At 50.8% G+C, this 25996-nt stretch overlaps 1 protein-coding gene across 12 annotated transcripts in view; it reads left to right on the top strand.

The window, feature by feature from the left end:
* Nucleotides 1-25996, top strand: part of JARID2 (jumonji and AT-rich interaction domain containing 2) — a 243130-nt gene that overhangs the window by 195811 nt on the left and 21323 nt on the right. For all 12 annotated transcript variants that reach the window (XM_084967451.1, XM_021100206.2, XM_084967454.1 and 9 more), the window contains 3 exons: nucleotides 5462-5638; nucleotides 18038-18273; nucleotides 24699-25758. In XM_084967451.1, the coding sequence (XP_084823577.1) occupies nucleotides 5462-5638; nucleotides 18038-18273; nucleotides 24699-25758 (1473 nt within the window). The remainder of the gene's footprint in view (nucleotides 1-5461; nucleotides 5639-18037; nucleotides 18274-24698; nucleotides 25759-25996) is intronic.

Below are 25996 nucleotides of genomic sequence, written 5' to 3' on the forward strand. Positions count from 1 at the left end.
TTCTTTTGTGGCTCAGCAGGTTAAGAACCTGACTAGTATCCATGAGGATGTGGGTTGGATCCCTGGCCTTGCTCAGTGGGTTAAGGATCCTGCGTTGCTGTGGCGTAGGCTGGCAGCTGCAGCTCCAGTTCACCCCCTAGCCTGGGAACTTGCATGTGCTGCAGGTGCAGCCCGCAAAAGAAAAAAAGAGAAAAGAGCTAAATACAAGTGTATATTTTATTAGGTATTAATTCCTCCCCCCAATACTCTATGCAATCCTTAGCCCTCTTAAAACATTAAAAACATTTTACTGATGACTTCTTTAAAACTGGGGTTTGTTTAGGAGATGGTGGTGTAGTTCTGGGTCATCAGCCTCTGCCGTCAGTTAACTCTGTGAATGCGCTGGTACCTGCTACGGGAGCACCCACCTGAGGACCCCAGCCAGGGGCGGGGCTTTCGCTGGGCCCTTTCCGAGACCCCTTGTTTGAGCTTCTGTGTGTTTTGGTGTTTTGCAGCAGAGCCCTGTGATGGAAAGGGCGGGCTGCTTTTCAGGAAGCTTTTCCTTGTTGTGTTTCCCAGCTCTCTCTTGCTGTTACATTTTTTATTTTTTATTTTTGTCTTTTTGCCTTTTCTAGGGCTGCTCCCGAGGCATATGGAGGTTCTCAGGCTAGGGGTCGAACTGGAGCTGTAGCCACCGGCCTACACCAGAGCCACAGCAACGCAGGATCCGAGCCGCGTCTGCAACCTACACCACAGCTCACGGCAACGCCGGATCGTTAACCCACTGAGCAAAGCCAGGGATTGAACCCTCAACGTCATGGTTCCTAGTCATATTCGTTTCTGCTGTGCCACAATGGGAACTCCTAATTTAACTTTCTATTCGTGCAGGCTCAATTTGATTATGTAATGTACCCATTCACTCATTTTATACTGAGGAATGTGGGATAATTTTCATCACTGATAAATAGCCCAGACTGCTGGGTACCTTGAGGGTTTAAATACATCCTTTCCTATCCTTCATCTTGTATGTGTGTGTGTATCTAGCAGATTCTTCCTCCTCTAAACTTAATTGTAAATTGGACAATCCAGCTTGTATCTAAGAAGGAATATGTCTTAACTAGTCTGGTACCTCAGATGCTTTTGGTTTTCCTCTGTGTATGTGAGGTTGTTTTATAGGTATTTCCTAGGTATTAGCTTGCAGCAGTCAGTGTTTCGCTATTACTTTGTGAACCGTGAGATGATCTTAGTGGTTTGGAGTCACAGAGAGAGACAGAAGCTGCTTTTGCTGCTTGTGGCCAGTGCTGTGGTTTCTCCCGATCTGGAATGTTGGCTTGGCCTTTCCATGGCTTCGGAGATGGATCTGTCAGTGAGTCTGAGAGGGGTTTTCAGTAGCTGCATGCTGACCAAGTTTTAGAATATGCAAGGTGAGACTGTGTGTGATTTAGTTTTTCTGCTTGCTTCAGTTGGACTGCAAGGTTAATAGTTACATATTCAATTGGCTCGTAAAATTCTGGAGGTCTCTCTGTTCTGGGGGAAAAGGTAATCGTTCATGAGGCCACTCCTGATGACCTGGTCTTGGACTGGTGGTGGTTCCTGAACGAACTGGAGGTAAGGCTGTGCTGTCCATGACGATTGGCACGCCTGTGGAAGAGAGGATTGGTGGAGGCCTGGCATTTGAACACAGGCACCTTGCTTCTGTTAGTAGGTAACTGGCTCTCCCCCGAGGCTCATCATTCTTTTTTTTTTTTTTTTTGGTCTTTTTGCCATTTCTTGGGCCGCTCCTGCGACATATGGAGGTTCCCAGGCTAGGGGTCGAATCGGAGCTGTGGTTACTGGCCTACGCCAGAGCCACAGCAACACAGGATCCGAGCCGCGTCTGCAACCTACACCACAGCTCACGGCAACGCCGGATCGTTAACCCACTGAGTAAGGGCAGGGACCAAACCCACAACCTCATGGTTCCTAGTCGGATTCGTTAACCACTGCGCCACGACGGGAACTCCAAGGCTCATCATTCTTAAGCACTGATGCGAGTGATGGGTTTCCTCCACTTAGCCCTTCTGCAAGTTTTCCTCCTATCGCACGAGCTCCTCCATTCCCCATTTGATTTGAGAGTCTGCATTGCCTCTTATTTTGTTGATGGTTTTATCTTTAGGTCCAGACCAGCAGGTCAGTCATCTGATGAGAACCCAAATCACCTTGTCAGGTGAAAGCAGTCTGCTTTATCCCCGATGCCCCCATACTTAGGAGAGATTGTGTCCTTTCCCATCTCTGACTGCAGGGCCAGTTCCATCAGAAAAATCTTGGGTTGAGACACCCCTGACACTGTGCTCCCCCATCCCCCATCTTCAGGTTTGTATTTCACATTTTTGTGCCTTTTAGAATATGTAACCAACCGTTGGTTTATTTGCTGAGAAGCCCCTTAAACAAAGGCGTTCATAAGAGTCGTTGTTTTCTGCTTTTGTTGATGAAATTACTTTGATATACTTTCTTGAGGATATTAATAGAACTTCAATTCTGAACTGAGCTCCCGCACGTTTCCTCCCTTTTAGTTCTTTGGAACGTGAACTTGGTTCTCACCCCATCCTCAGAGTCTGGCCTGTAAGGAAGACTTATAGCCTTCGCACTTTGGGCTTGAGTTTCAAAAAATCCTCAACAGATTGTGTGGGTGGTTATTAATTTGTCATTTCTCATGTGTTCCCTGTGGGTTCTGCCTGATGCTCTTTGAAATGTAGACTTATTTTCTCCCCTTTAAAGTGACTCCCAGAGGGCCTCAGTGGCAGGGCTGGTGGCCTTTTCTCTGGAGGGGCACTGGGAAGGGGAAGGCTGGGGGCGATGGCTTCCTTTTCCCCTAATCCTTCTTCCTTCCAACAGATGGCAGAGCTGGCTGTGGAAGGTACTGCAGGGTCTACACAACAACCCGCGCTTTTCAGTACTAATCCACTTTCTGATTGCAGCCTCTGGTCCGTGCGTCCAAGATAGTGTATAGGAAGGCTCTTTAAAAAAATTCGGCATGGATATTTTGATCTTGAAAGTACTTGGGGAGATTTCTTTAATCGTTAACCGACTCCTTTTCATTTTACTGAAGGAGGGAAGTTGAATAGCCAAGTCGGTAACTTTAAAGTGTTGAAGTCCCCAGGTGCTTGTCTGACAGCAGGTAACTTGCATCATTTCCATGCTGGAATGAGCGGGAGCCCTCCCCTCCCCTCTTCATGTTGTTTTTATTTTCCCCCTTAGAACCTCTTTTGAATGCTGGTACGTGATTTTTCTCAAGTACTTATGAAGTGAGATTTAGGAAAAGATCCAGCACTATTGATATATTTGGCTGTGGAGGTACTTACTCTGTGTATATATATGTGGATGGCAGGTCCCAACTGAAAACTCGCAGCTAGGAAGCTGGGAAGGGTAGTGTGGCCTCTCTCTAGTCAGTCTGTATCAGTTGTAAAACTTGTACAAAGGCGTGTGTGTGTGTGTATTGTTCTAGTGGAAATACGGGCAGATATTTCCTTATTTTAAAAACCTCATCTCTAACATCTACTTGATTAGACAGTTTTCCCCCAAGCCCATGTCAGACTTTCCTTCTGATGAGAACCTGCTTCTAAATGGAAATGATCAATTGAAGGAAAGAATACTAAGGAAATGGCTTTTGTCGGAGAGTATCCACTTTGGTTTTTTTTTTTTTTTTTTTTTTGCTTTTTTTGCAGGGGGCCTGCACCTGTGGCATGTGGAGGTTCCCAGGCTAGGGGTCGAGTCAGAGCTACAGCCACAGCAACTTGGGATCCGAGCTGCGTCTGCGACCTACACCACTGCTCTTGGCAGCACTGGATCTCCGACCCACTTAGTGAGGCCAGGGATCGAACCTGCAACCTCATGGGTCCTAGTTGGCTTTGTTTCCCCTGCACCACAACCGGCACTCCCTGCATCCACTTCTGATAACTGAGGGTCTTTTTGTCACATGGATCCTTTTGGAGTCTCATTTCTGTCCAGTGGTGTAACCCATGTAACTTGGGCAGGTCATGACTAGAGCCAGAGGAAGGGTGCCTGCTTTGACTCTGATTTCTGAGAGCTGGGGAGGGGGTTCATTTGCTACTTAGCTGCCCAAACCGCTGATTGATGTCCGACTCCTTGTTAGAGCGTGTAGCACCCCAGTGGCACAGAAGTGGTCCTGACCATTGCGGCTGAAGTGTGAGGCCTCAGTTTGGGAAGGAGAGCAAATGCAGTGACTTGAGTCTTGACTGATAATTACTGGAGTGTTAGCTCATCCACAGGATACTGGCATGAGGAGAAATGAATTTTACCTGTATTAGTTCTTCTGTTACTTGAATGTAGCTCTTCCCAGGATACTTAATAGGGGAAACGATTGAAATCGTTGCCAGGAAGTAATTGGGAGGATTTTGAAAAATTTTTAATCCATTAATTGATCACTTTTTTGGACTTCAGCAGCCTCGGGGCCCAAACAGTATACCAATGAATTGACAGATCTTTTTACTTTTTTGGCTGCGTTCGAGGTATGCAGAAGTTGGCAGGCCAGAGATCCATCCCATACCATCGTCGTGACAGTGCCTGTTCCTTTGCTGCTGAGCCGTTAGGGAACTCCAGCAGACCTCCTCCTGAATTGTCGAGATTTGCTAAGGAAGAGCTGTATTTTGTGCATCTTTGTAATTTTGAGCTCATTTTTTTGCTGTTACTGTTCTGTATGTTCAGAAACAAAAACATTTGGGGATGGGGAGGTGAAGGTGTAAATGCAGTGACGTTTGTCAGCTCCTCTCTGAGGAGGGGTTTTTGGTTGTTTTGTATTTTTGAACCAGCCTTTTAGTTAGTGTTATGCAGGAATTTATTTTAATAGTTTTACATGCTGTTAACCTGATCAGAATATCAAAGTAGCTTCCAAATATATTGTGATTGTGGGGCATCCATTCCTGTCATTCATCCATAGGAATATGAGTTTCCTTACACAAGGAGAGAGTGTATTCTCTGTTACCACTTGCTTCTCTCTGATTGTCTTCTCTTTCATTTAAATTCGCTTGCCTGAATTCATACTTTTCAAGTCTGGTATGTTAAAGATATAATCCAGAATCGTCTCTCGTCCTTGACACTGGTTGTTACTTTATTTTACTGATTTTTTTTTTTTTTTTCTTGCTCAATCCAATCCTTGGTTGTCATCTCCCCCCCTCCCCGCTTCTCAAGTACTATTCAAATGAGATTTTTTAAAATTTTGATTTGTTGTGTTTGGCGAATGGCATATTCCCCCTGCTGGGGGGATTTTTCTTGAAATCTGTTAAGGACACAGATGGAGTTACATTTCCTGGGGAATGTTTGAAAAATAAATTAAAAATGGCATTAGAGATGAATAGCTTTGTTTTATCTGCTCCGTCATGAGAATGTAAGTGTGGAGCCTAGTAAGTGCCTCCACGTGAAGTGCTCCCCTGGAAGGGGTGGGGATCCAGGCCTGTGTTTATGCGCCTTCTTTCAAACCCACCAGGTTCTCCTGCGCTGCCCAACAGCATGGTATATTTCGGAAGCTCTCAGGACGAGGAGGATGTCGAGGAGGAAGATGATGAGACAGAAGACGTCAAAACAGCCGCCAACAATGCTTCATCTTCATGCCAGTCAACCCCCAGGAAAGGAAAAACCCACAAGCATGTTCACAACGGACATGGTAGGTCCAGTGTTGAATTCGGGCTTAAAGGGATGGACTCGAAAGCTTTGGGTGAAAGGTGGAACAGAGGTATGTTGAGCAGGTGGTGAAGACTGCAGAGCTGGTTATTGGCGAAGCTGGTTTTGGATCCTTCTGAAAGTGCAGAGATGGCGTAACGTCATCCAAGCAAGTGTATTCTAGACAGACACAGCTAAGGTCGGAGTCCGTGTTCTTACGCGCGGGGAGACGATGATTCAAGTCTGCAAGAGCGGCAGGTGATGGGAATCAAAAGAGGGAGGCATCACGTCTACAAGGGCGCTCCAGGGTGCTTCTGGGAAGATGCTGTTGTGATCGGCTTCCTCGTGCTGTCAGCAAGCAGGGACAGTAGAGAAGGGGAAGGGACATCGAGGAGATGCATGTCAGGGATGGAGGGACTTACGTTTTTCCCTCGAGTGTTAACCGTGTGTGGGGGGGAGTAGTCCCCCAAATCGAGGTTGGTCGTGGAACTGCCCAGTGGCTTTTCAGCAGGGAGGTGACTTAATTGGAGTGACATTCCGAAAAGATGAAGCCGACATCAATTAGGAGGATTTCATAAAGGGAAGTGACTTGAAGAAGAGGAAGCACGTTGAAAGGCTGTCATTGCAGGCAGTCTCCTGGCCAGAGGTAACCGGACTGAGATGTGGCCATGGCACGTGATGGAGGATGCAAGGACAAAAATGTGCAGGTGGAGACGGCGGGGCCGGGGTGGGGCAGGGGCCTGATGACTGAAGGAGATTAGCGGGGTTGGGGGAAGGGAGTCAGAAAAGAGGAGAGAAGCGTGGAGCCAAGAGCCTGAGGTCAGGGGAGCTGCCTCATCCGTCCCCATCTGTATCTTGTTCTTTTGTCCCTGCCATGACCCACAGGAAACCCTCTGCCTTGTCCTACCCTCTGGAGTGTGTGTTGCAGAATATCAGCCGTGAACCCCAGGACGAGTAGTCAGGCTGGGATCACGAGAACTCTGTTTCCATGATGAATAAGTAACGGATCAAACATGGGCGTGATCCCCATGGCAGCTGGAAGTTGTCTTAACTGCTCTGTGTTTTCCCTGAGACCCACTTCTTTTTAACTATAGAATAGAATTCCTTGAGATTCCTTGTAATGGGATTTCATCGTGAGTACCCCTCAGTTTTAAAGGGGATTTTTGTTTAAATGTGACTTGTAACAACAGAATGAAACGAATGTTCCCAAGGAGGGTTCGCCTGTAACAGAAAGTTCACAGTGGGAAGGAAGGTGTTTCCTGGCCTGTCGGCGTGGCCTTGGCCAGTGTTTGGTCTGTAGAGAAGGTGGACAGCTGGTAGGTGGTTGTGTACGTGGGAGAACTGCTCAGGCTCACCCAGTACAGCACCGGCCGACTTTTTGTTTCTTCTCTCTGGGATTCAGAGGAGGCCCCCTTCAGGTTCAGAGAGCACCTGCCGAGCTCCAGGCTTGACCGTTTTGCAAGGCCCTGATGCCTGCTTACTTCCTAAGGCACAACAGGCAGGTGCCAGCAGGTTCGCAAGCCACGCGCCCAGCCACTTGGACTTGCCAAGTGTGTTAGAAGGCCCTGTGTGGGACACTGGGACACAAGAAGGCTTCTTGTGCTTCCCTCACCCCTCACCCCCCTTCCCAGGTTTTATTTTATTTTCATTTTTTATTTGTCTTTTTGGGGTCGCACCTGTGGCATATGGAAGGCTAGGGGTCAAATTGGAGCCACAGCCACTGGCCTACTCCACGGCCGCCACAGCAACGCCAGATCTGAGCCGTTCCCACGACCTTTGCCACAGCTTGTGGCAACGCCAGATCCTTTAACCCACTGAGCGAGGCCAGGAACAGAACCCCCATCCTCATGGACACTCTGTCAGGTTCTTAACCCGCTGAGCCACAACAGGAACTCCCCATTCCCAGCCTTTAAAGGCCACTTGGTGAACGTAAGCAAGTTCCTAAGATTAAAGAAAGTTCTGACAGCGTGGGGAGAGAAGGCTGAGTAGTTTGAAAGTGAGTCCAGGGCGCTGCTTTTCCCAGCCCTCGCCTTGGTGTTGGATGGATACCTGCCTTGGTTTTACTCCCTCATTTCTCAAAAGGTAAAATCTAGAGACAGATCATCTCCGTTTCCTTTTGATTTCGGGCTCAGGTGGAAAACGTGTTAAGGTTTTCTAACAGGAAAGACCTGGAAGAGGCCATGAGCATCGTGTGGCCGAGCGGAGTCTCGGACTTTGTCCCACGAGACAGGAAAGCTTCGGCCCTTTTGTTCTTCTCACGACCCGGGTTTCTCTGGCCGAGCGGTGCTGTCCCTGCTTCAAATGCCAGAGGCATTGGTGCCCTGGGAAGGCCAGCGCATCTGTATCTTCCTCCGGGAGCACCACCTTCACTGAAATGGGGGGACATTATAAACGCATGGCAAACAAAATGTGGAAAACGAACACTGTATTACTGGGGTAGCTTTGGCCCCAAATCCTGAGGTGGCTGCCTGTCCAGGAAAACAGTTTTTTTTTTAGGCTGTGTGGTTTTGAAGGAACTGGAACCCAGCTGCAGATGGTGTCCTGCTTTCTTTTGTTTCTCCCCTAAACTTGAACCTGAGGGAAGCAGTGAGGGTCCCCACAGAGCAGAAGTGGGGCTCACGGAAGCAGGTGCCAGGAGAGAAGTGCCCCGCCCCCATGCCATGCCCCATGGGTGTCTCACTGGGTCTGGCAGGGGCAGCCCCAGCCTCCTGCGAATAGGAGCCCTGACCCAGCAAGACAGTCCCCAAGCAGATGTTTATTTGTGCGAACATTACAGAGGACTGGAGTGTCCGCATTTATAATCCTCCGAGCATCCTAAGGGCAATGGGTGTGTTTATTAAAATGCATAATCTAAAATGACATGGGCAGCGTTAGGCGCGCTTTTAACCCCCGTCAGCACTCAGGGGTTACAACAACAATGCCTCCAGCAACTTCTATTTCCATGGCTCTCAGAGTTTCCAAAATACCCTCATATATACAGAACCTCAGATGATCCTCAGAGTAGAGCCCTTAGTAATCGCTGTATTTGGCCGCAGAACAACATACTCAAAGCGCGCCTCTGTGGGTATTTATGTTACAAGTTGATATGTGAAGTGGCTCAGTTTTGAGAGGTTCTCTCATCATCGGTAATTGTTTTCCAGCAGGTTAAGTGAGATAGGGGGAGAGAATTAATGTGTTTGTCGGGAGTGAATCTGGCTTTGGCTTGTCCTCAGTGGCGAGGTGATCTCTCCTTTGCACAGAAGAACCGGTGCCCTGTTTTGTGTGTTCTCCAAATGCTTTTTTGCTTTTAAAAGTGGGAGGAATGGCCATTGCTGCTGCTTCTGCCCTCCTCCTTCTGAAGAGGGACATTTCTCACAAGGCTTTTCTAAATATATGTCATCAGACTCCCGCTGGAATGATTTAATTGCTTTTGGAGTCACACGAGGGGGGTGTGTTGTGTAAGGGCCAGCAGGCAGTCATTGGTACGAGTTTCTCACGTTTCTGCCCCCTGCTTGCCTTGGTGGGGATTCACCCTTGCTGTCTGGGCACTGGGGGGCTGGGTTGTGCAGGCAGGACCAGGGTCTCCCCGTGTGCCTCTGGGGGTGGTGCTCACCAGCTCTGTCTGTAATTGATGCTTTCATAGGATGGCCTTTTCACCTTTTTAAAAAGATCTCCTGCTGCAGCAGCTGCTGCTTTTTTCCTTCCTGTTGAGGCAAGTGAATGTTTAAGAATTGGAGTATGGGTTGAGAGTGTGTTTTCTGTTTGTTTTTGCATTTTTGGCTGCCCTGCAGCATATGGAGTTCCTCCTGGGCCAGGGCTTAGATCCGAGCTGCAATCACAACCCAAGCCGCAGCTGCATCAACACCGGGTCCTTAACCCACTGTGCTGGACTGGGGACTGAACCTGCAACCCAGTGTTCCCAAGATGCCACCGATCCCGTTGAGCCACAGGGGCATCTCTGGGAGTGGATTTTTTAAGAGCAGCAGTACATGTGGAGTCTAGGTGTAAGTGTTTGTTGTCAGTCCTCTCCCTCCCTCTCTCTCCCCCATTTGGGGCCACTTGACCTAATGGTTGAGAGCAGAACACTGGTTTTCTCATATGTGGCTGCAACTTTGGACAGTTTTAGTTTCCTTATCTTTAAAGAGGTAATAGGAGTGCATGGGTTTTTTTGTTTTGTTTTTTTGTTTGTTTGTTTGTTTTTGTTTTTTTTGTGTTTTTTTTTTTTGTTTGTTTTTTTGTTTGTTTTGTTTTTTTGTTTTTGGTCTTTTTAAAATTTTTATTTATTTATTATTGTCTTTTTGTCTTTTCAGGGCCGCACCGGCGGCATATGGAGGTTCCCAGGCTAGGGGGCTCATCGGAGCTACAGCTGCCAGCCTCCACCACAGCCATGGCAACCCCGGATCCTTAACCGACTGAGCAAAGCCGGGGATCAAACTCATGTCCTCCTGGGTACTAGACAGGTTCGTTACCGCTGAGCCACAACGGAAACTCCGGGAGTGCTCTTTGATTTCTGTGTGTTAGAGAGCACTGTGCTGGCTGTAAATGCGCCATGTGATGGGGAGACCTGGAGGTTGCGAGTAACCTTGTAGTTGATAAGAGCATCCCGGAAAGCTCGTATGTTTCAAATACTTGGTGCACAGCGAGGGCTGTACCCCTGAGCGTGCGACATTACTGACCTTATCAGCAGGAATTGTGCCAAGGGTGGTAGCGGGTCCCAGTGACACCTGTCCACCAGGATAACCAGCCTGTCTCTGTTTGTCTCCTTTTCCCATTCTTTTGGTCCACACAGGACCTTGGAGAGACACATGAGCACCTGGGACTGTCCTGGCCCCTGAGACTTTAGTGTGTGGATGTCTCTTCCTGGGAGCATTAGGCCCCTTGCCTCTGGGGTGAGAAGCTTTATAGATTTCGGTGATGACTAACCAGGAAGATGGGTGGGTCACGTGGCATGTGAATAATAGCTTCCTGAGGATACATCTGTTAGGACTAAGTGCAAGAGTGATGCGCTTAGCCCAGTGCCCAGGGCTGGGCAAGTGCTCAGAACAGCAGGCCTGGCTGCTGTCCTGTTCTCGGTCTAACGCATGCCCGTCTCTTCTAAGAGCTGTAAAAGCCTGCAGTTCTGAAGAAATTAAGGTCATGTATTAGATTTTCAGCATCTTTAATCAATTTGTGTTGTCCACACTCAGCTGGGATATGTTTTATCATATGCACTGTACATTGACTTGCTGAGCTGCTCACTAAGCTACTCGGTATTTAGTATTTCCAGCTAAATCCATCTGACTGTTTAAGGGGACTCTCTTGTCACTTGAGAAGTTGTTTGTGCTGTTCCCAGAGACTATAAAATGCGCTTGTAGGATTTTCAAGACATTCCTTCCCTGGCTGGAGGGTGGGTGGAGGTGTGTGTGATACAGTAGCAGATCCACAGAATTTATTTGAAGAAGCTGGAAAACAAATCCTATTACAGTGCAACTGTTTCTGTGTTGAGTTCTCCTATACTTAGATTTTTATTCTGCAGATTACCAAATCTTCTACAACATGTGGAGCTGCTCGTGTGTGTGTCTGTGGAATGTTTTCCGTGTTAACTCTCACGCTCACTTGGAAGGTGTCTCTCTCTGCCCCAGTTTATTGTGAGTAGTTAGAGATTCTTTGTTCAGATCCAAAGATGGACCAGGAGTCTTGAGGTTGACCTTAGAGACTTCATCTTCTCGAGTGTAGGGCTTTAAGAAACCCCAGGCTGCAAAAACACTTTATTCCTTCGCTTTTCAGAGTTGATGCTTGTCCCCTTCTGTGCTCTTTGTCTTGTTTTTTGAGGGTGAGAAAGTGTGAGATTCCTCAGCCCACTGCCCACTCTCCCCGGTGGCCTGTCAGCCCAGGCAGGCTCCTGGCCCTGAATGCAGATGCCCCGGAGCCGGTCAATGAGGGATGGGCTGGGAGGGGCTTAGTCACCCACCAGGCTATCAGTCTTGCCCTTTCCTCCGCTCCTCTGGGGGCCAGCTGGGCCGAGAAACCATTTTTCAGTGACAGAAGCCATTCATCCTGACTGATGGTCTTTCTGATGCCCTAACCTTTATAGCCTCATAAAGGTCATGTGCTCCTTTCAGACTTCGCTGTCAGCAATTGCTGGAAAAACATGTTTGTTTAACCAGCAGGTCTACACAGCTCTGCACATTGTTGCTCGTGATATATTCACATTTTTAGGTCTTGAAACCCTGGTAACCAGGTTTTGGTTGAAAAAAATATTCTGTGACTTACAGGTTCGAGTTCTCACCGAGAAAAGAAAATTGAGTTTGCTTTAAAAATCCTCCTCAACAGATTCCTTTCCTGTCAGACACGTGGAGGTGCTGGAGGCGTTCACGCATTCCCTGTAAACCAGTAGAACTTGCTTGTGACGCTGACTCGGCTGCTGGGAGGCCACGTGGGTGTCGGCTCTGGCTCCCAGCCCTAGAGATGGCAGTGGGGCCTGTGCTGACCCACACGTCCTCCTCCCTGTCACTCGATCTCCCCGGGACCGGGACCGCTGCAGCGGAGTCAGTGGCGCTGTTTTCGCCCAGGGCAAACCAGGTTACAGCGCTCACACAGGCTGCACTACGATCCTTTTGAGCCGTTGGCACAGGTTGGCAGACACATTCCATTGTTTTTAGACAATAGTGACTCAAAGTTGAACCGGCTCCAGGGAGCAAGTGCGGCTTTTGTACAGTAACAAGGGTTTAATGCCAGCCAATTGATGGAGTCTGTCTTCCCCGAGCCGGGACGCCTTGTAATGACATGAAGCTTACATTTAAATATCTGGCTCCAGATCAGAAACGTGGCGTGCCTCTCTCTGCCTTTCCGTGACACAATCTTCTCTGTTTGCAGCAATTCTTTTTTTCATCTCTTCGATGTGTTTGGGGGGTGGGTCAGGGAGCAGGTCTTATTTCAGGTAATGGAGGGGGGAGTCCAGTCTCGGCCTTTCTGTTCTTCGCCCCTGGTGTGTGGCGTGGCTGCTCGCAGACCTGCGGCCCAGCTGTCTGTCATGGCTCTTGTCCAGATTTCTCTTTCAAGGAGGTGAAAGTTAGATGCTGGGCCATGTCGGGATATCATAGACCTTTTGTCAGAGGCCAAGCAAGGAGTCCTCTGCTTTACTGAATAAAAAAAAAATCAGGATTACGTCCTGGGGTTCAGATGAGGTGCCTTTATTAGCGCAAATAATTAGCAAGGTTTGGGGCGCCTGGAAATGGTGGGAGCCTGGGGACGGGCAGAGGTGGGCGTGCTGGCCCTCTGGGCTCTGTTTGAAGGAGCCTTATTTAACAAAGATGAACTTTCTGGTCATTGTACAGCTCCTTTCTCTGAAGAACAGAAAGCATTTGATTTTGGATACTTCAGCGATTCCTGGAGGGCAGATAGGGGAGGCAGCTGGTTTGTAGGTGTGGGGGAATTGAGGCACAGATGTGTTTGTGGCTCTAGGAGCTGAAAATCACAACCAGCCTGTCCCCATCTTGCCAGGAGCTCGAGTGTGGTAAAGGCCTTCTGATCGGTGTTCTGTTGACTGCCTTTGGGGACTCCTGAGGAATCTCCTCGGGTCCAGAGACCTCTGTGGACGGCACTCAGAGGGGGCGGCACTCAGAGGTAGAGATGGAGTGGTCTCCGCCTTGGAAAGGGATGCTTTCCGCCGGGGAGGTGGTCGCGGTGGCTGGAGGAGATGTTTCTAGGGTGGCCTCTCTTGCCCTTTCTCTTTCATCCGTTATTGAGAGCAAACCTACCTCTGCGGGCTTGAAGTAACCCTAAATCAGAACCCCGGCCTTCGGACGTAAAGATGGTGCTTGCTGTGGTGTGAAAACCCTTGTCTCCGGGCCATTGAACTTTCCGAGTGTGTGTATACAAATCGATACATTTGTCTGCGTTCATTAGCGCCGAGCTGCTGGCGTCTGAGCACAATACCCTTTCCTGATATGGTTCCCGTGATAAATGCTTTTTTCCTCTCCTCAAAGAAACGAGTCCAATTACTTCTTTTAATTGGAGACAGCGTGTGGGGGACCTCTGCACATCGAACTTTCTGTCTCTCATGTTCACAGGGGTTAGGCTTGTCCTCGGAGAGTGAATATTTTTTCCTTCTCTCTTCTTCTGGAGAATCTTACAAATTAAGACAAAAGATAATTACTTGGAGGAGCAAAACTGGCAGGTTCCCACGACACTTAAAATTAATGAGCTGTTGAGGACAAAATATACCTCACTTTGGGCATCCCTCGCCCAGCCCCCCTCCCCCGTTTGGCAGCGCCCGAGCTGACTTTTTGGCCTTGTTTGCCGTTTGGGTGGCGTGGCTGCTGTGCAGTAGCCAAGATGGTTACAGAAAGTAGATGTCTTTGAAAACTCTCCCTTTGTGTGCAAATCAGAGTTCATTTTATTCAGTTCTTTCGGTTCCATATTTTTGAAAACCTCCCCCTTTCCCCATTATCCGGTCAAAAGTCTTTAGTACACCCCGCGCAGGTTCACAGAGCCGCTGGTGGGTTTCTTAGGTTAAGGGAGCGGCCTCCCTCTTTGCTCTCCTGGCTGTGGTCAGGCCCTCCCCGCCCCCCGTTTTCCTGGTGCTCCTAAAAGGCTTTCGAACGACCAGAGTTGTTGCTGTTTCCGGTGCAGATGATTCCTGGGAAGGATCGGTCGTGTCATAACCGAGTGGCACCCCCACCCCCGCCCCCCCCCAGCCGAGAGGTGCTCCCGGCTATAACGACAGTCGGGAAAAGTCTTTCCGTGTGAAGAGGCTGTCACAGTCAAGGTGGCAGATAGAGCTTTTCCAGAATTGTAATTTTTGCCTGAAATTGTGAGTTCTGTCATTGGCAGCAAAAACTATTAGTAACTTTTTCCTTGACAGGCTCACTTTATTGGTTTTTGAGACAACAGCTGACACATAACTCCATTGCTTGTCCCTTCAAATAAAAATAACATTCCATGAAAAAAGCAGCTAGCATACAACTTAATCTCACAAGTGCTTTTCACTAGAAATAGTCGCCACACTTTGGTGTCCAGGAGAAGCACTTTATAGTGTGTCTTCTCTAGGGTTAGATTTAATACTGTCGCCAGTTCCTGTTGTCTGAGCACTTTCTGAGGTGACACTGTCTGGTTTCTTTTAAACGGCTAGTAACTGGTCATGGGGATGACGTGTTCATTAGTGCAGTTTGGTGCCCCTGCATTGACGTGTGTTCAGGTGTCACACATTATGCTGCTTGTTGCTCTTGTATTTAAAAAATAGTTTTATGGAGATATAATTCACGTACCATAAAATGAGCCAGTAGCCCGGGTGCGGACAGCAGGCCTGGAAATTGAACTGCTCACACAGTCTCGGGAGAGAGGACCAACCTCCAGAATAATTTCTTCGTTGTTTGTTGTTGTTGTGTTTTTGTCTTTTTGCTTTTTCTAGGGCCGCTCCCGAGGCATATGGAGGTTCCCAGGCTAGGGGTCGAATCAGAGCTGTAGCCACCGGCCTCCACTAGAGCCACAGCAACGCGGGATCCAAGCCACGTCTGCAACCTACACCACAGCTCACGGCAATGCCAGATCCTTAACCCACTGAGCAAGGCCAGGGATCGAACCCGCAACCTCATGGTTCCTAGTTGGATTCATTAACCACTGTGCCACGACGGGAACTCCCAGAATAATTTCTTTTTTGTAACCAAAGAGTGGTGATTCTGGCATCGCTGCTCCTTTAGTAAGAGACTACACCATGGGGCTGGTCTTGGGGCAGAACAAAGCTTGGAGAAGAACGGAAGTAGAGAAGAAAAAGACAAAAATTCCTTTGTTGTGTTTGAGTAGAGGACCTGTGTTCACTGCTTTAAAAAATTGGTGAATGTGGTCAAGAATTCCCTAGATTCAAAAAAAAAAAAAGAATTGCCTAGATTCATGTTCCTTGGCTTGATTTTTAATCACATTGAAGTATGACTTCTTATGGATGTTGCTTCTAATTTGTCTTGGAAGCAAGTACAGATACTGCCAGCCTAGATATGATGGATGGATTCTGACAACGTGTGGTTACTTACACTTAGAAGAAATGCCAGCCATTCCAAGCTCTGTTTTCTCTGTAACGAGGGTATCCAGCAGAGCCTTGCACAAGTCGGGATCACAGACCATATTTTGATGAGGCTTGGTCTTTACCTCAGTCCTGGAAATCGATTTAGAGTATGTGATCTCTGGGGCTGGGAGCACCTTTAGAGACCAGGCTTCACATCCAATCCAGATACAGAAAACATCTCTCTCTCTGTACCACCCTGTACGACATAGTGACAAATGAACTAAAGAAGCTCATCTGGAGTTGCCATCGTGGCTCACTGGGTAATGAACCCAGCTAGTATCCATGAGGACTCACTCAGTGTCCTCGCTCAGTGGGTTAGGGATCCGGCGTTGCAGTGAGCTGTAGTGTAGGTTGCACACACGGCTCGGATCCGGCGTTGCTGTGGTTGTGGTGTAGGCCAGCAGCTACGGCTCTGAAGCAAACCCTGGTCTGGGAATTGCTTGTGCCATTAATGTGGCCCTAAAAAAAATGAAAGGCCCCCCCAAAAAAAAGAAGCAGCAAATCTATAAACAATTGAATTAGAAAACAATTAGGAGATTAGAGGAATATCTGACCCACTGAAAATTGGAGAGGGCTTTTCTTTTCCCTCCCCCCCCCCCTTTTTTTTGAGCTTTACTCTTTGTCATGTAATTATTTTCTATGCTTTCCGTCTCATCACAAAGTAAATAAATTATGCCTATCATTTTGGCAGCTTAAGATAATTTTGTTGGCTGTTTGGGTATGATAGGATCGTGTGGAGAGGGCTCTTCTAAGCATAAAAGCCAAGAAACTTTAAAACATGGGTTAGCAGATTTAGCACCGTCACAGAGGAAAGCATTTGCAGCCCACAAGGCATAGATGTGATTTAAAGGACTGGCACACCAGTGGGGGTGAAAAAGCAAGCATTGAAGGCCTGAGGCCGAGTCTGGAGAGCCTCAGAAGAGATAGGTGGTTGTCTGTCAGACCTCTAGGAGTTGAGGAGGTTTGATGTCCGTCTCTCTAAAATTCAGGAAGAGGTTTCAACTCAAAGGAGCAAGAGTCTTCTCTTTACACCTGCCTGGTCCCATGGTGGGTCCTGCTTGGAATTCTCCAAGGCCCGGTTTGGGGCAGGCATAGCTTTGGAGTGGAGGCGCCGCATGGGCAAGTGGACACAGTGACCTTTCGAAGCTCCTTCTGTCAGGAAATGTATCAGGAGCCTTTGTAAAATGACAGCTAAAGGGCTCAGTGGCTTCCCTGGCTGCTCTGCCTGGAGCTCATGGGGCTGGGCAGACCAGGCAGCCTGCGTCCTTCCTCCTTCCCTGGAGAAGTAGGCCACCTGCCTGGTGGTTTGACGGGAGGGGAGGCCCGTGGGTACCAGGGGAGCAGGTGTGAGGGGCTTATGGATGCCCCAGGGAAGGCTGCGTCCGCCGAGTCTTTGCAGGAGTGCATGTCCCAGCTGTAAGCAGAAGAGAAAACTCAGGCCAGCCTCGGGATGAGGTTGTCTGTAAAGACCTGTCCGTTCTCTCCTGAATTCCCGGTACAGGAGGGGCACACTGAGAGCTGGCACTGAGAGCTCCGGCGGGCGGTGGGGGGAGCCGAGGGCAGGCCTGGGAGGCAGCAGGGCCTTGTTTGGCAAGGTGCTTGCCCTCTGTTGGCGTCTTCTGTCAAATGGGCGTGAAGGTCATGTCCTGTCCCTCTGGATTCAGAGGCTGGTGACTTCCTGGCTTTACTGCGGTCGGTCCCTGGCTCACAGCAGGCACTGGCTCTGTGTTCACTGTCAGCTCTCAAGACCTGCAGTAGAAGCCACCCAGCGCAGGGCTCCCAGCCCCCCTCCCCCCCCCACTTCTTTGGTCACACAGGGGTCTGGGGAAGCACGTCCCCTATCCGCCCGCAGATCTGAAGCCTCAAAATGCATAACTTGAAACTTAAAACTATTACATTTTTTCAGATCCCTGTGCCTTTGTACATGAGGCGGTCCTCCTGTTCTGGGCATGTGACTTACTTGTTTTCTTTGTTTTAATTCTCTTTTTGTTTAAGGTGTGATGTTGATATTCTGAGGGCTGCTGTGGGTTTTCGTTTATTTGTTCTTGTTTTTTGTTTCTTGGTGTTTGGGGTGTATGTATCGCTTTTTCATTTGAGGGGCGGGTTGGGATTTTTTATATGGATTTTTCAATTATTTCAAGGAAAGTAAATAATTCCTAGGATGCATTTATAGCTTTGGAGGGGGGTCTCCCTGTCTGGGTTTAGGACTATTCCTATTCTTTGTGGTAGTTACTTTGACTTGAGGTTGGGGTCTCGACGTGTGAGATGGGATGTTTGTCCGGAATGTTTGCCCTTTCTTTGTTTCTATCGTCGGGGATTTAGGGTACACGGCAGCAGGCAGTGTACTTGACGCAGTGACTTTCTTCTTCCTCTTTCCTTTTCCAGTTTTCAATGGTTCCAGCAGGTCATCACGGGAGAAGGAACCTGTTCAGAAACACAAAAGCAAAGAGGCCACTCCCGCGAAGGAGAAGCACAGCGATCCCCGGGCCGACGGCCGGAGGGAGCAGGCTTCGGCGAGCCACCCCCCAGCGGCCCCCTCCACGGGCTCCTCGGCCAAGGGGCTCGCCGCTAACCACCACCACCCGCCTCTGCATCGGTCGGCTCAGGACTTACGGAAGCAGGTAAAGCCCGGCCCTGCTGTGCGGGGGATGAGGTCTGGCCTATGGGGTGCCAGCCTTCCTGCCAGATGCCACCTCCCCATTTCACCCGGTTAAATGTGAGCAGTAGCCTCAAGAAAGGAGGAAAGGCCGCTCAGAGGTGAGAGGGGGCAGGAGAAACATGACTGGGCACAGGTGCACGTCCTTTTCCTCATGTGAAGACGGACCGTGCTGGGCTGGTAGCAGCCTCCCCCCAACCCCCGGAGGATGCAGCCGGCTCCCTGCGCCACCACCTGTGCACTCACGAGCCAAGGATGCCCTAGAAGGGTGGGGCGGGGGCGCTCCTCATTACCCCTCCTCGGCCACAGTGCCCGGCCCCGTGCAAGGTGACGAGTCCTGGGCTTAGGCTGGGAGCCACGGGTCACCTTGGCCCAGTTCTGCAGACAGCCTGGTGCTGCCAGTGGGCGGCCTGGACTCATTACCTGCTTTGAGTGACATGTTGGCTCCTCACGATCGGCCTGTCAGTGAAGGGATGCAGGGCGGGTGTGGAGGGACTCTGAGCCTCGAGTGCGTTTGCATCCTGCGCCTGTAGGGTCAGCAGAGGCCCACGCACTCTGCTCTCCCTGCCCGCAGTTCATGGTCTGGTTACACAGCATGGATCCTGTGGGGGAAGTTTTCCTGACCTTGGATGAGATTTATCAGGACCTGGGAGGGAGGTAGTGGGTGTGCCATGAGGCTTCCACGGGCCAGGTGGCATTCCATCAGCCCTTTTCCTGTTCTCAGCCGTTGTGAAGGTCGGTGAGCCACGAGGATCTTGGGTGAGCTCTGCTCACTGGGACTTTTGCAACAGAGGGTTATTTTCCCTGGAGTAGACGGGAGACTGTAACCTCGGAAGGTGGATTGATTCAGGGCGAGGTGCAGGTGGACGGGAGACTCTCTGGCGGGCAGAGGGGCAGAGTGACTGAAAGATGGCCATTGGGATGAAGGTTGGGATTCCCGTTTCTGCTAAGTTCTTCTTTCCCCTCGGTCTTTCTTGTTCCTGATCATTCTCTGTGTGGACTGTATTCGTGCACTTACACAGGCCTGGGTGTGTACACTCGTCATTAGTCCTAACCTTCAGCTTTCAAATACTGCTCGGCTCTCAGCTGGCGTGGAGGAGGCCCACATCCCATGTTTATGTCCCCTGGTCCTCAGGTCACCACCTCGTGCTTTGCAGTGTGACCTTGAGATGAGATGGGGAGTTTTTGCGTATTGTAGACATTGCCCGCCACGCCGAGAACACAGATGTCACAGTTTTCCTCGTGCGAACCCCTGACATGATTGTGAGTTGGCCTCCCCTGCCTGGGGTGCCCGATTTTCAAGACCAGGAGGCAGAAAGCAGAGGGCGCCAGTGCTTTGGTGTCTTGTGTCTCCTGCCCGTTTCCAGCGGAGTTGGTTGGAGAGGCACTTGTGCAGAACTTTTTTTCCAGAGGTTTGCTTATGAAAGAGAACAATTCAGAAGGTTTCTAGAGAGGGAAGGGACGAATCAGTGACTTTATTCACATAGAACCGTTACCACACACGCACCCTCTTTCTCAGTTCGACGTGTGAGGGTAGATTGAGAACCCCGCCCGTCTTAGTTGGTCCAAGCTCCCCCTCAGCCCCCGGCGCAGCCCCCACACCATTCAGGACGTGCCTTTGTGTCTGAGCCAGAGGAGCTTGCCCAGTTGGGTGTGTGAGCAGAGGGGGGCAGAAGGTCCCCTTGCCCTTGGATCGTTCTGTCCCACAGCTCCACAGCTCGCTCATGTGGCCCGTGTCACACGCAGACTCCTGTCATCTGAGGAACCACGGGAGCCTGGCTGGCTGTCTGGGTTCAGGTCTCGCAGGTGGGGTGTAACCATCCCCTCCTCCACCTGTCTGATCCACCTGGACAGGCTGGCTCAGGATGCCCAGCTCTTAACATTCCTGGGCCCCACTGTGCTTTTGGAGCCAGTGATGCCACCTCCTCTCCCAGGGATATGGTGAGACATGAAAGGATAATTTTGATGCCATCAAATCCCATTAGTTAAGTACTTTGGTGGGGGGGGGGAGGTCAGTAAAAGCCAATTGTAAGTTCCTTTGTGAAGGTCTGATGCAAGTGATCAGAACTGACCTTTCATCTTTTCAGCTGCAGAAAAGATGGAGGCCCAAAGAATACATGGATACGATGGATTTTTTTCTGTTGGCCTAAAAGAAAAGATGAGTGATTGTATGGAGTGGGGCTGGGGGCGCTGCTGCTGAGACGTGGCTTTGTCCTGCTTGGTCCGTGCACCGAGAACTTGCGCTTCATGCTAGGACAGTCCCTCCCGTGACTTCCCACGGTGCAGGGTGCGAGATCTTGTGAACGCCCAGGCCTCTGGGACTCAGAGCACGTGCACCCCTTGAGCGGGGCCTCAGCGGCCCCCCGGCCTTTATTCTGCCAAGGGCTCTCTCTGCCAGGTGACATGTGTGTGGCGCTGTCGGGAGTGGCTGCCCTGACGCGGCGTGGGTGTGCGGTAGGAGCCTTGCACGCAGCAGGAGACAGCTGAGAGCAGTGGAGCACCTGTTCTTACACCCGGGGAAGGTTTGCAGACACGAGGAGGGCAGTGCCTGGAAGTGAGAGGCCGGCTGAGCCCTGATGCGGACCGTTAGGCCACGCCCGACAGGTTCGCCTACCTGCTGTCCTCTTTAACTGAGGCTGAGCCGTGACGGGAAGAAGAAAATGACGGCTCGTGTGGGCTGTGGTACCGAGGGGAAGGCTCTCACAGGCACATGCATGGGGGTTGAGGAAAGTCCTGGACGAGTAAGAGGAAGAGAGGAGGTTTAGCTCTTCAGACCAAAGAATGAGGCGTATTCTGTAACCTTCTAGAAAATGAAACAGGAGTATCCAGAGAGAAACATGTGAGACTCTCCTGCCTAGAAGTTCAAGGTCTTGCTCCATCTGCTCTTCATCGGGTCACGTGGGGAGTTTGCCTTGTGCGTCGGTGGTGTGGTATTTGTGACTCAGTTTAGTGGCCTTCAGAGAGAGCACGTGTAGAGAGTTTCAGGGGCTCCGACCAGGACCTAGGTGTTCCTTTTGGAGAGCAGGGCTGAGCGTCAGCTTTGTGCCTCTGCTCACCAACTTCCATCTTGGACCTCTCTCTAGCCTGGGGGCTGTCAACCAGCAGGTGTGCCCTCCCCATCCACAACTCACTGCCTGTCCATTGGCTTCTATTGATTCAGGCTCTTTGGCACTGTCCCCAGCCAACAGTGTCTCTCTAGGGCTCCATAGCTTCTGCTTTGAAAGGATGGGCAGAGCCATCTGACTCAATGGCTCCCTCTAGTGGGAAATGGGAGCTTGATAGTTGAATTTCTGGTTGAACTGTGGGCAGCTTCCATGCCTAGGAGGGTTTGCTGTAAAGCCTGGTGGCCTATGTGCCTGGTGTAACCTGAGCTACAGGAGACGGGGTGGTGGTGGGCCAAGAACAAGCCGAAGACACCCCACTTCTTGCAGAGCCGGGTGACAGTTGTGGGGAGTGGGGCACAAAGTTACAATATTTATATACCTGAAGGTTTTTTAAATATCTTAAAGTAAAATATATTATGAGTAAAAATATTCATAAGGCCCAGGGTCAAGTTCAGGAATGGACAGTGAGAAAGAAAGTAAAGAATAATGATTTCTCTTTGTTAATGATTTTTCAAAACTTTTGAGTCTATTAAAAAATCCCTGAGTAAACTGAACTGAGAGGCAAATTCCCATTGTAAATAGTTCTTAAGAAGAAGGTCTTCCATTCAGAGTAGATTGGAATTGTGCACTCGTCTGACCAGCACATCCTAGATGGCTTGGGCTGAGACAGAATAAGAACAAGGAGAGCCAGAGCACAGACAACACAAGCGCTCCCTTATTGGGTGACGGGGTGTCTGTGGCTGTCCCATGGATGTTGAGACAGAGGGGAGGCAAAGGACAGGAGGAGGTGCCCGCTTCTGTGGATGTAATTGTCATTGAGAAATCCATACCGGAGCCGAGAGGGCGCAGTTGGAGGAGCAGGGGAGGGCTCTGCGTGGGCCTCCTGCCTCCTTTGTTGGTGTCCATCCTCCAGTGAACTGCAGTCGTCCTCCTCCCGTGCTCAGTGTCAGCATTTCCTTAGGACGCGCGGCAGACCAGGCCCCGTGGCTGAGTGACCTGGGCGTGTGTTGAGGTGAAACCTAGTGTTTGGTCCTCCTCTGCGAGGCAGTGGTTCGGGGAGATGCTCGGTGGGAAGATGAAACCGTGCCTTCCTCCACTCCGGAGGCTGCAGTGGTACCAATTAAACGTTGCACAAGTGCAGGCCACGGAATGGAACAGGGACCTCTGTTTACAGAAATACGTAAACAAGAAGGTGATCTTTCTGCCATTAAGGGTGGTGAAATAGTCTGGAATTGGCATTTGCAAGCTCCCCAGGGGTTCACAGGGGTCCCAGGTTTGAGAAGCACCAGACCTAAACCTCGGCAAGACATCCTGGCTGACGGTGGACTCTGCTGGCAGGAGGTGGTGTCCAGGTGGCTGAAGTGAGTGTGGCCAGATCCCGGTCAGGTTTAGTCTCAATGGTTAACCTCAGACCCAGGGCCCTGGGCGGGTTCATTCGTCTCTGAAAATGTGGATCCCTGAACACCGGGCTGATGGGACACTGTGAGCCTCAGCAGGAGTTTACTGTTTGCTTTAGTTTTTTTAAACAGATTGTTTTGTTTTTAGTTGGTGGAAGGATTTGAAGGAACAGTTAGAGGCATTTGCATTCCTCCCCATACGTCCCATTCCAAGTTAGTGGTACTTATCATGGAAAGTTTGTCTTTGCCTCTTCTCCTGGTTTTATAAATTTGTTTTTAATTTATTGTTGCCAGGCTACTAGTTTTTTTTGTTTTTTTTTTAACTTACCCGTTGTGTATTCAAGTCTCCTCTTTCCAACTGCTGCTCTCATGGGTGGCCAGCGGAGGTGCATCCAGGCTTTCCAGTTTCTGGGCTTTCCCTTTGCCTCTTGCTCCAGGGGGCCTGGGACCTCACTGAGTCCAGAAGTTGAGGCTGCCTCCCCAGAAACCTGGTCCCCAGACATCTTGGGGTTGGGCCATGGAACCTATCTCACACCAGGAATTCATGGCTTTGATGGGACCGTGTCTACTTGGTGAATGAAGACATACAGGCCTGGGTGGCTTCTTTCTTTTTTTCTATTTTTAGAACTGTCTACTGATAGTTTGCTGCCATAGTTCCAGAGTGGGTCTTTGGGGGAGGCTCAGTGTCACCTGGGACCTCGTTCTGGGACCTGGATTCTCAGGCTCTATCCCAGACCTGCTGGATGGGAGACTCTAGGGGCGGGGCGCAGTGACCTGGGCTGGGACTGGTCTTGGTGCGGAGGTCACTGAGACTCAGGCCCTGAACTCTGGAACCTAGTCCAGGTGGCAGGGCAGTGGCACAGCCCTGGGCGCGTTGGATGTGGACAGGAGCGAACTGTCCCTCTGCGTGAGTGCAGCCAGCCGGCCAACTTCCCTCCTCCTGGGCACCTTCTCCTTGGAGGTCATTGGTGAGAAAAGGTGGTATTGTTTCTGCTCTGTAATTTTCGGTCTGGGAAGTGATGGTGCCTAGGGAACCCTGGCATCCCATCTTTTGAGCTCATGTTACAGGTGAGAAATCGGTGCCCAGGATGGTAAATGACATTTCAAAGGTCACCGAGAGTCTGAGTTGTGATGTGGCATCTGCCCAGCCTAGCCCAGCCATGGCTGTCACTGTAGGCCCAGCATTATTATTTGGAAACTGATTAATGCTTTTCTAGTGTCCACCTTTGTCACTCTGGCTTTTCTTTATAAATAAAGGAGACTTCGGTGTCACTAAATTACTCTGGTGTCCCAAGCTGTGAAGACAGGCTGATCGTTTACCGAATTCCCATAGATTTAAATGTGGGTGTTTGTTGAGGGCGGGAAAACGGGAGCTGCCCGTGCAGAAAGGGGGCCTGTTGGCTTCATCAGAGAGGTGAGGTGTGTCCAGCACGCGCCCAGGGGCCCGACTCACAGATGTTGGCAGCTGCACTTCTGGGCGTGGCCTGAGACCAGCGTCTGAGCCACGTGAGTGCTCTCGTTTCTTCCTTTCCATGGCGTTTTGTTTTGTTCTTTATTTAGCATGTAGATTTTTAAATTTTGCTGCTATGTGGAGCACACGAAAAAGAGCAACCGTGTCTTGGAACAGGGGTGTGTGTGTGTCCCCATCTGTCCCCTCAGTGGGCAGGGCCTTGCTATTGTGAATGTCATTAACCGGGGACAGCTGATGGCAGGCACAGGGAGGGTCCTCACTGGGAAACATCTGGTTTCAAACAACCACACATCCAGGAGACCCCCTGGGAGGCACCCGATTGACTGTGTGATTTTGTGCAGGACGATGGCGCATAGTCAGCAAAGATTCTGAAACTAATTCTGCTCTCTCCCCCTCTGCTTCTCCTGTCACCTTCCAGGTTTCTAAGGTCAACGGAGTCACTCGAATGTCATCTCTGGGTACAAGTGCAACCAGTGCCAAAAAGATGCGCGAAGTCAGACCTTCACCGTCCAAAACTGTGAAGTACACTGCAACGGTGACGAAGGGGACTGTCACATACACCAAAGCCAAGAGAGAACTGGTCAAGGAAACCAAACCCAATCACCACAAGCCCAGTTCAGCTGTCAACCACACAATCTCAGGGAAAACTGAAAGTAGCAATGCAAAAACCCGCAAACAGGTGCTATCCCTCGGGGGGGCGTCCAAGTCCACCGGGCACGCCGTCAATGGCCTCAAGGTCAGTGGCAGGTTGAACCCAAAGTCATGCACTAAGGAGGTGGGGGGGCGGCAGCTGCGGGAGGGGCTGCGGAACTCCAAGCGCAGGCTGGAAGAGGCGCCCCCGGCCGACAAGCCGCAGTCACCCCCGAAGAAGATGAAGGGGGCGGCGGGTGCTGCCGAGGGCCCCGGCAGGAAGCCGGCCTCAGCCCAGGCCCCGGCCCCAGCCCCGGCCCCAGCCCCTGCCGAGAAGGCGCCGCCTGGCGGCCACGTGAAGAAGGAGGTGCCCGAGCGGAGCCTGGAGAGGAACCGGCCGAAGCGGGCAGCGGCCGGCAAGGGCCCGCCGGGCAGACAAGCACACAGCAAGCCGGACGCCCCCTGTGAACATCGTTCTACCTCGCAATCGGAGCCCCTGCCCCGGCCGCACGAGGCGGCGGCCAAGGCCGAGAAGGGGGCCGGCCGGGCCGGGTGGGCGGCCATGGACGAGATCCCCGTACTGCGGCCGTCGGCCAAGGAGTTCCACGACCCGCTCGTCTACATCGAGTCGGTGCGCCCTCAGGTGGAGAAGTACGGCATGTGCAGGGTGATCCCGCCCCCGGACTGGCGGCCCGAGTGCAAGCTCAACGACGAGATGCGCTTCGTCACGCAGATCCAGCACATCCACAAGCTGGGCCGGCGCTGGGGCCCCAACGTGCAGCGGCTGGCCTGCATCAAGAAGCACCTCAGATCTCAGGGCATCACCATGGACGAGCTCCCGCTCATAGGTGAGGCGCCAGGCCCCATGTCCTGCCCCAGCACCCCTGGTGGCCGCCCCCACGCCTGCACCAGCTCCATCCTGGCTGGGCTCCTTCTTGGCCCAGGAGGAGTCCAAGGCCGCCTTTCTTTTGGTCCAGGGGGCTCTGGGCAGGAGGAGGGTTGGTCCCAGGCCCCGCCCCTCCCTCCACCCTCACTTTGGGCATCACCTGCAGCAGGGAGCTGCAGGGTCACCAGGCCCAGCAGGAT

The sequence above is a fragment of the Sus scrofa genome, chromosome 7 (genome assembly GCF_054392235.1).
Source record: "Sus scrofa isolate SSC_HxYL_T2T_F1_AM1 chromosome 7, Sscrofa_HxYL_maternal_Yorkshire_Landrace_v2.0, whole genome shotgun sequence".
NCBI classification, from domain to species: domain Eukaryota; kingdom Metazoa; phylum Chordata; class Mammalia; order Artiodactyla; family Suidae; genus Sus; species Sus scrofa.